Raw genomic sequence first — 10,449 nt, 5'->3', positions numbered from 1 at the left:
AATCAATTTTAAAGCTAAATTGGACTATATTAAATCACGTTTTTAAAGTTAAGTTTCAGATATCCAAAAATTACCCCAAAAGCAATATATGTCGGACAATCAGAAATTACGCCAAACTGCTATAAGTTGCAGCTTTGAAAACTACTCAAACTTTTCTTGAGGCTAAGTTGAAAATTAGTTGACTTTAGAATCATATGGGAAAAAAAACTTTTTAACCTTTTCAGACAACCGGAAATCTCAGTCTGTCATGCCAGAAAATTCAGATGCAATAGACCAAACAGGCACATAAAACATGTAGTTTACATAGAATTCTTCCACAGTGGTAGCTACTTTACAACATAAAGTGGTAGCTTAATGGATCGTTTTTACGATATCTTTCCTGATGCTAGATTATACAGGAATATTTAGATCCCATACCACAAACTAAAATCTACAGTTCCATGAGTTAAGCTTAAGAAATTATACATCTTTGCATCATATTCTGATGCAGGACAGAAACCCTCCTTGTTGCCAGGAATCTATGCGTAAAATGGAACCTCCCTCCCAACATGAACAGATCAAACACCTTCATTTGAAACTTACACTCACCTCCAGGTGCAGGGATCAAGTTTAACGGCTCACAACAGGATGGAAGGATATGAGTTATTTATCAGTCCCTCGAGAACAATGCCTTCACTACATACAAATCTGTAACCCTTTCATTTGAAAACTCTTGGGAGTTTCCTCGTTAAGTGGCAACTCTCTGCATCAAAGGGCATAAATCCTGTCAATATCTGAATTAGAGAACTCAGAGTGGTACCATGAGTTGGAACCACTTCTTGCATGCTTTTCCTTCTTCCTTATCGATCTTTTCTTCCTTGATCTTACCACATAGTAAGTCATAGTTCCAAGAACACCGGCCATTATTACTCCCCCTACTACTGTTACCAAAATTGCAGCCCACTCAAACTTGCGACCGACCACTATATAAGAGGATGCCATAAATGCCACTGAAGTGCAGACAGAAGCCAACCACATCAGTTTGTTAATTACCTCTACAACTCTTCTTTCTGCCTTTGTTTCTCCTCTAACCAATGTAATCTGAACTACGACAACAGCAAGAGATGTAAAAAGTGCAAGGGCATTGAAGATGAAGAAGATTTTAAAAGAAGCAGTGGTCACAACCACAGCCACTCCATTATTATCATCGCCTCCAGGTACAGTAAAAATAGCAGCAAAGGCAACTGTGGCAAAGAGAACAGCAACGACAGTCACAGAATTCGTTGCATTATTGATCCCTTCTCGATGGAGCTTTCTAAGCTCTTTAGCAATTCCATGGACATTTTTATTGGTCCTCTTAGTTTGTTCAAGCTGTGTGTGAATATCTTTCTTGATTTGGCTAACAGTTTTCCTCAACTCATCCCTTGGTTGGTTCAATTCGTTAGCTCTAACAGCTCCATATTTGTATAAACACTCCTTTATTTCTGCGGATTCCTCAGAGAGTGGAAGATCTTCGGCTATGTCAAGAGCTGTTTTGTGATCTCTGTTCAGTGCGTTAACATTACTATCAGGTAGGCGTAGCAACTCCCTCACTATCTGCAAGGCAAATGTTCTAAAATTATGATCACTCACAATATCATTTATGAATTTCAGGTGATATAGGCCTAGTAAGTTCCAACAGTCGGAGGTTAGAAGCAAGAAGGGAAGTGCTTCAGGTAGCTCAAAAGAATATTTGCAGAAGAACCAAAAGAATGGATACCATGCATTATTTATTTTCAAGGTGAAAAAATGTCGCCAAAGACCATGATTTTTGAAACAATTGAATCTATAGTGATCCAAAGTTTGCATCATCTCAGAGACGAGCACCAACAAAGTTGAAGAAAAGAAAACTATAAAGGTATTTTAGGTAGTAGCGGCTTGCAAGACCATTCAAAAATCAGGTTCATAGAATTGGCTGGTAGTTGTAGAAGTCAAATCATTTCTCTGAGAACATAAAGGGAAAATGTCATCATAGACGCATTCAGCTAGTACTAAATTATTAAATGCTACTATAGTGAAGGTTCAACTTCTAATACCCAATATGGACGAGCAAAGCTAATATGATTTACGTAGCCAATCAGGAAAAAATAAACACCAGTTTTAACAATAATTTTCTTCTCATTAGTTATACACAATAGTAATTTTGTGCCATGCTTTGCAGCACACCATGCATTACAAACGAATAACAGTAGATAATTTGTAATTTTGTATTTGCTGGGGTGGGATGGGGGGAAGTATTACACAGAAACGTCATGTTTGAGTGACAGATTGCATACCTCTGCACGCTTTTTTCGGGTGGCTATGTGTAGTGCTGTATTGCCAAACTTGTCTGGCAGCATAACTATAGCAGCATCAGCCTCGAGAAGTAATATCACCACCTCACAGCTAATCCCCTTTACGGCCATATGCAATGCCGTTTGCCCTTTCTTGTCCGTCCTCCTTGCTAATTGTGGATCTCTGTCAAGCAAGGCCTTGACAATTTCCACATGCCCTTGTCTGGCAGCTAAATGCAATGCATTTTTACCATTGGACCTAGAAATTTCCAGTAAGCTGCAATCCTTTGACAGCAGTTCATTGACCACTGAAATATGTCCTCTTGAGGCAGCAGTTATAAGAGGGGTTGCATTTGAAGGTCCAAATGTTTTACTCAGTCCAGGATCATGCTCTAACAGCAATTGGACGATTGCTGTTATAAGAGAGCAAGCATCAGTCTTTGTCCAATAACTATTATCTTATGGCATCTTGAAACTTATGCATCTTCAACATTTACTGAACTATAGAATTTTTTTTAGAATGTTTACTGCATAATCTTCACACACATTTTTGGCATACAAAGGTTGCAGTAGGTATAATTCCATAAAAGTTCAAACCTTCAATTACAACCAGCATCTGCCACTGATGAAATGATACTCAAAAACAAAATGGCTTCAATTTTATACTCTCTTTGACAAGTAAGGGATAGCATAATGGAAAGAGAACTCCACATCCAACCATGAGGCATGAGGTTCGAGTCCAAGCTCAAGACTTCAAGTCAGAATTTAGTTAAAAATTTAGTTTAGTAAGGTATCTAACCCATTTATCACCTATTTTCTGATTCTTTAGTCTTAATGAGATTTACTACTCCATTTGTCAAGTTAGTCTAAACCATTGGAATTACATAATGTTAATATTTTTTCAGACAAGACATATAACTCGCCCTCGGTTAGAAACTTTTTCAATCTTTCAACGTCTTCTGGTTAAACTCTATACTTCATCTCTCCAAATCAGATACTTAACAAGCCGAGTTTAAGCTAAAACCCCATCACCAGAAAATAAAGAAAAGATGAACTAAAAAGGAACAAACAAATCGAATGATCAAGAAATCGAAGATCTTTACCATGGTGTCCTTGACTTGCAGCTATATGCAAAGGATCAAATCCTGACCGATTCTTCTTAGTAAGAGTTTCCTTGTTACAGTACTTCAATAATTCTTTAACCACATCAAGATATCCCTTTGCTGCTGCTGTAAACAGCGCTGTCTCTCCTAATTCATTCACTTCATTCACTACAGATGCTCTGATCTCTGCAACCTCTTGATTAAAGTCATCACCACTCAGCGTCCCCACCATTTGGGTATCAATATCATTAAGTATCTGCTTCACTGCTGCTAGATCACCTTTCTGAGCTGCTAAATGAAGCTCAGTATCATTGTGCCTTCCCGTCACCTGTTTTACATATTTCTTTTTCCCTGCTTGGTCAATTCTCTTGCCGGAATTGGAAAGCACCAGAGCTGGTGCTGTTGCTGAAGATGGAGATGGGGCCGGTGATGGCTCAGCTAGAGGGTTCTGGCTGAGTGTTGGAGTAATCAACCCTTTCTCGATGTCTCTCTCACCTAGTACAAGCGCATACAAAAACATCAGCAAAAACGAGTAGCTACTCAGTATTAGATAATCAAGAATCAGGTGTGAGACCACTTATAAATAAACAAGCAACTCCATCATAAAGTCTTCAGAACTGAAAACCATCAAGTATCAAAGCATAAGGAGGACTATTTAAAAATTGTTCTCATATGTCGGACAAACTTCAGTTTTCCTAAAGCTGACCCAAAGTAGTTTCAAATTTCTTTACAATTGATTGACTAATTGTCATCTAAATAATCCGCATATTTCCACAAAACTGACAAAATTATAGGCTCCTGAGTTGAGTTATAGGCTTATAGTATGTTAGGATAGATAGCTGTAAAAAGGCTGTAGCTTATGTATATTGAATTGTACAGTAAAGGTGGACAAGTTAAGGGTTCTATATATAAGCAAGGTACAACTCAATAAACACAAGGTACAACACTTTACTCTAACATAACTAGATTTAAGTTTTTCATCTCAATCTTTTCATTTTTATGTTAATGTAAACCTAGCCAACTGAAATTACTTAGTATACATCTCCACCTTGGGGGTGTGTGTGTGTGTGTGTGTGGGGGGGGGGGGGGGGGGGGGGCTAAGAACCATATTTCTACATATAAATCTCTACAGCGAAATACCCATATATACTTAAAACTATATCTTCAGCTAATCAAACAGAAAGCACTGGAAGTATAGAAGCTAGCTACTGATAATTCGATGATCAACTCAATTATGATTTCTTTTTAATTTTATGGAATATAAATATGGTTAGAATTACCTTCTTCCACAGGAGAAGCCATCTTTTAGAAGAAGAACAGAGAGTGAATCAGTCACAGATGAGTTGAATTGGAGTAAAAGGGAATCAAGAAATGAGAGTTTGAGATTTGAGGTAAAGTGGGAACTTTTGTTGGTTTATGGAAAAGGAAAGAGTAAAGGAAGGTGCTGAGAAAGAATATTAGTAAAAAACAGGACTAGAAGACAGAATTGAGGAACGTGCTGAGAAACTCAGCTCGTTGAAAATGATCTTTTATTTCTCTCTTTTTTCTCTTCCTGTCAAAGAATCAATTATTGTTCTCTATTTATCTCAAAGGAAAACTTGCGCTTTTGGTCCTCATATATCAATAAATTCTGATTTTAGGTCTTCAATTAATTGAAATGTATACTTTTGATTCTTTTATTAATGATTCTTACAAATTTGATTAAATATGAACTACAACAACATACTTAGTGTAATTACACAAGTGTAGTCTAGGGAGAGTAATATATATGCACACCTTAAACCCTATCTTATGAAGGTAGAGACGATGTTTCTGATAGACCTTCAACTCAAGAAAGCAAAATCACAACAGTTTTAAGAAAAAGATACGAAAGTGAAGATGCCATAGGAAAGAGAAGTAGTAGCAACAACTAGATAAATAAGATAACTGAAACAAAAGAAAAAGCAGGCAGTAATAAAACTCAAAGAATAGAAAATACTTGACTATACTAGTACTACAGGTATGTGAAAGCAATACATATATGAAAAAGAAATATTAAATTATAGTACGCTCGGCTACTTACTAACCTACTACCCTAATACCCGATCTTCATACCTTTCTATCAAGGTCATGTCCTCGATAAGCTAAAAATGTTTCATGTCCTGCCTCATCACCTCACTCCAATACTTCTTTGGCATACTTCTACTTCTCCTTGGCCCAACCATAGCCAACCGCTCATACCCTCTCCCCCGCTAGGGCAACAGTGCATCTCCTATTTACATGCTTGAACCATCTTAGCTCCGTTATTCGCATCTTGTCCACTACAAAGACTACTCCTACCTTATCCAGAATATCCTCATTCTTAATCATATCTCTCCTAGTATGCCCACACATTCATTTCAACATTCTCATTTTTGCTACTTTCATCTTCTAAATATGAGAGATCTTGTCTGGCCAAAGCTTCATCCCTTACAACATAGTGAATCTAATAACCACCTTGTAAAACTTACCTTTAAGCTTTGGTGGCATATTCTTATCTTACAAAATGACAAATGTGAGTCTCCATTTTATGTGCTCTGCTCCGATACGATGTGTGACATCATCATCAATCTCCTCATTACTTGGATTAAAGACCCAATATAATTAAAACTTCTTTTCGTGGGATGACTTGTGTATCCAACCTCACTTTCACGTCATCCTCCTGAGTCACATCACTGAACTTTCGCTCCAAATATTCTGTATTAGTCTTACTCAACCTGAAATCTTTAGACTCAAGTGTCTGCCTCTATACCTCCAATCTAGCATTAAACCTGCATCGTGTCTCCTCAATCAACATTATGTCATTTGCAAATAATATGCGCCAAGATACCTCCCCTTAGATGTATCGCGTAAATTCATCCATCACCAAGGCAAATAAGAACAGGTTAAGAGCTGAGCCCTGATGGAACTCCATCATGACGGGTAAGTGTCTGGAGTACCCTCCTACTATCCTTACCCGAGTCTTGGCTCTGCCATACTTATCTTTAATCGCCTTGGTATATGCAATAGGTAAACCTCTAGCCTCTAAACATTTCCACATGATCTCCCTTGGGACTTTATCATAATATTTTTCTAGGTCGATAAACACCAAATGTAAGCCCTCATTCTCTTCCTATACTGCTCAATTGCTCTGCTAACAAGGTAAATGGCTTCTTTAGTCGATTGCCCCAGCATGAATCCGAACTGATTCTCGAAAATAAACACACTTCTCCTTACCCTCATCTCTGTCACCCTCTCCCAACTTTCATAGTGTGGCTTAGTAGCTTGATATCCTTATAGCTGTTATAATTTTGAATGTCACCTTTGTTCTTGTACGACAAATCATCTCCACCTCCATTGTTGTTATGCTATTTAAGTATCCATGTGTATTGTTGCTTTATTTTTTAGGGTAATTGATGTAACTTGAGAATAAAAAACAAAAATTAAAGGAATTAAGAAACTAAGAAAATGAGAGAGCAAAATTCATATTTGATAATTGATATATTTCCAAATGAGCTCAATATGATACATATATCTCCTTACTAGGAAGATGGACTCGAAAGTAAAGTGATAAAAACTAATGAACTTAAGTGTAAATGAGTAAAGGACGAAATTATCAAAATCCTTAACTCTATAACAAACTTAACCACTTATTCTTTACTACTAATAAAGCCTAACGTACTACTTCTCGCAGCTATGCACAACTCAGATCATATCAGTACTCCCCCCTAAAAAATTCCTTGACCTCAAGGAATGACAGCTGGAAATCTAACTTTCAATGCATTTGAATCTTCCCATGTTGTATGGTCCTCTAGTAATTGCTCCCATTGAGTTAATACCTGAACCACTACTTTGTTACCCTTTCATACCATCATACGCTCTAGGATATGGACAGTAGGGGCTGGACAAGTCTAGAAATAGAGGGTGATTTATGGAGGTACGAACTTCATAGCAGGGTTTAAGGAGGAAAACATGGAAGGTAGGATGTATAGGTAATTGGTGTGGCAAAGCTAGCTTGTAAGCAACATTACCAATCCTTTGGAGAATTTGATAGGGCCCATAGTATTTGGAAGAGAGTTTGTTGAAATGCCTGCTTGATAGAGATAGTTGCCTATAGGGTTGTATCTTCAAGTAAATCTAGTCCCCTATCTGGAATTGTCTATCAGTTCTATTTTTGTTTGTTTGATCTCTCATCCTCTGTTTTGACCTAGTCAAGTGGAACTTCAGCAGTTGCAATTTCAATTCCCTGGTAGTCAAACTCATGTCCACATTTACTACCTCTGATTCACCTTGCATATATGGTAAATGTAATGGTGTAGGTTGTCCATACAAAGCTTCATATGAAGTTGTTTGGATGGAGGTGTGGAAGGCGGTGTTGTACCACCATTCTGCAAAAGCTAAGTACCGAACCCAATCTTTAGGAGAATCAGAATAATAACACCTTAAATATGCATCAAGACACCTGTTAGTAACCTCGGTCTGGCTATCATATTGAGGATGATAGGCAGTAGATATGTTTAGGATCACCCCTTGCATTGCAAAAAGTTCCTGCCATAGCTTGCTAGTGAAGACTGGATCCCTATAACTAACAATATCTTCTGACATTATTGCAACTTGAATATATGATCCACTAATAGTTTGGCAATATCTAAGGCAGAATAGGGGTGTAATAAGGCAACAAAATGGGCATACTTAGTCAGCCTATCTACTACCACCCATATGACATATTTCCCTTTTGACTTAGGCAGCCCTTCAATGAAATCCATACTAAGGCTGCTCCAAGCTAGAGAAGGAATTTTTAGAGGCTGCAATAATCCTGAGTATGCTGACTTGTCATACTTGTTCTTCTCACAAGTATCACACCTTTTGACATAAGCTTCCACATCTCTATTTTCCCTTCCAGTAAAAAAGAGCAGCCAACATCCTATAAGTATGGCCAATCCCAAAGTGCCCCCCAATTACAAGTCATGCCACAGTTGAATAATTTCTTTCCTTGATGCAGGATTTTTCCCCAACAACTAATCTTCCATTCTTCCTCAACTGTTGGTTGATATATGAGCACCCCTTCACTTCCTCAGTAGAATCTGTAAGTTTATAAATTATTGCCTTCACTGCTGGATCAACATCCCAGCTATATTTGATAGCTTGCAAGAGGTCTGTCCTCGTAGTTGAAAGTATGAGAGCAGCAATCTCCACTGCTGTAATTCTGGAAAGTGCATCATCAGCTTTGTTCTCCTGACCCTTTTTATACTGGATTTCAAAATTAAATTGCATCAATTTTGTTATCTATTTGAGTTGTGTCCATGTATGCAGCTTCTGATCCAAACGGAACTTAAGAGCCTTTTGATCAGTTTTGACAATGAAATGCTTACCAATCATATATTGACCCCATGTTGTAACTGCCATCACCAAAGCCAACAACTCCTTGTCATAAACAGACATAGCCTGATGTTGTGGAGAAAGCCCCATACTGAGGTAGGCAATTGAATGCCCTTCTTGCATTATGACAACCCCAATACCTACATCATATGCATCTGTTTTCGCAATAAAGGTAAGATTAAAGTCTGGTAAAGCTAGCACTAGTGCAGAGATCAAAGCATTCTTTAAGTTCTGGAAAGCCACAGTGGCATGGTCACCCCACTTGAACCCATATTTCTTCAGTAAGTCAGTTAATGGCTTGCTAATTTGTTCATAACCCTTAATGAATCTTCTGTAATAGCCTGCCAACCCTAGAAAACCCCTCAAGTGTTTAATAGTCACAGGTATTGGCCATTGTTGAATTGCTTGTATCTTCTTAGGGTCAGTGGAGACTCCCTTAGTAAAGATAAAATGAGTTAAGTACTTTATGCTAGTCACAACAAATTGGCGCTTTGATCTCAAGGCAAAGAGATGATGTTGTAACAAAAGTCTAAAAGTTACCTTCAGGTGTTCAGCATGCTTCTTCAAACTTTTTGCTGAAAATGAGGATATCATCAAAAAACACCAATATAAACTTTCTCAAGTGCTCCTTAAAGACATGATTCATCAACCCCTGAAAACTAGATGGTGCATTTGTCAGGCCAAAAGGCATAACTAGGTACTCATAGTGACCTGAGTGTGTCCTAAAGGCAGTTTTAGGAACATCAGCATGTGTCATCCTTATTTGATGATACCAGACCTAAGATCTATCTTGGAGTAAACCTATGACCCTCTCAAATCATACAACAACTCTTCAATGATAGGTATAGAGTATTTGTATTTGATTGTGATCTGATTCAAGGCCATATAATCCACACACAATCTCCAATTTCCATCTTTCTTGCCCACCAAAACCACTGGAGAAGCAAAAGGACTGCAATTGTTTTGAATAAGTCCTTGAGACTGTAGTTCATGTACTATTTTTTTGATGACATCTTTTTGAACTGGAGATTACCTATAGGGTCTGTTGTTAACTGGATTTTCCCCCTCTTTCAGTGGAATGTGATGATCAAATTGTCCTCTAAATGGAGGTAGTTCCTTAGGCTTTTGAAATACCTCTCTGTGCTCCTGCAAGACTTGCTGAATCTTAGCTGGTTCCTCATTCTCCTGCCTTACTTCATGTACTTCCTTGGAAGTTACCTTAACCATAAAAAGTTGCACATCCTCACAAGACACCTTCTGTAAGGAAGAAGAGTCTACCATCTTTAACTCGGGAGCCATACCCTTCAATGAAAAGAGCTACCCTTCATACTCAAATTCATTGTCAACTTCTTAAATTTGAACATAATATCCCCTAAGTCACTGAGCCATTGTACCCCTAATACCATATCACATGTTCCTAAGGGTAGTAGTAAGAAATCAGCTCCGAAGTTAGTGTTTTGAAGCAACCATTCCAAACCCTTACACACACTAATGATTAGGCACCTTATTACCATCTACCAAGTTTGCATCTAGAAGATTGTAGGGATCTACTCTCCATCCCATTCTTGCGACCAATCCACTATCCATAAAGTTGTGTGTAGAACCAATGTCAATTAAAATGTTTAATGGTGTGATCACCCGATAGGTCATCTTTAAATTTAATATTTATTTCTGTGTTC

At 37.8% G+C, this 10,449-nt stretch overlaps 1 protein-coding gene across 1 annotated transcript; it reads right to left on the bottom strand.

Moving 5' to 3' along the window:
- Positions 1-280: 280 nt before the first annotated feature.
- On the bottom strand, positions 281-4,948 carry LOC104096330 (ankyrin repeat-containing protein ITN1-like). The gene is made up of 4 exons (XM_009602690.4): positions 4,675-4,948; positions 3,395-3,889; positions 2,295-2,704; positions 281-1,575 (listed from the first exon to the last, which is right to left on the bottom strand). The coding sequence occupies exons 1-4, from the start codon at positions 4,694-4,696 to the stop codon at positions 748-750; spliced, it is 1,755 nt and encodes a 584-aa protein (XP_009600985.1). The 5' UTR covers positions 4,697-4,948; the 3' UTR covers positions 281-747.
- Positions 4,949-10,449: the final 5,501 nt, after the last annotated feature.

The sequence above is a fragment of the Nicotiana tomentosiformis genome, chromosome 5, assembly GCF_000390325.3.
Source record: "Nicotiana tomentosiformis chromosome 5, ASM39032v3, whole genome shotgun sequence".
Classification (NCBI taxonomy): Eukaryota; Viridiplantae; Streptophyta; class Magnoliopsida; order Solanales; family Solanaceae; genus Nicotiana; species Nicotiana tomentosiformis.
The sequence above is the reverse complement of the archived record's forward strand: the minus strand, read 5'-3'. Positions and strand labels throughout refer to the sequence as shown.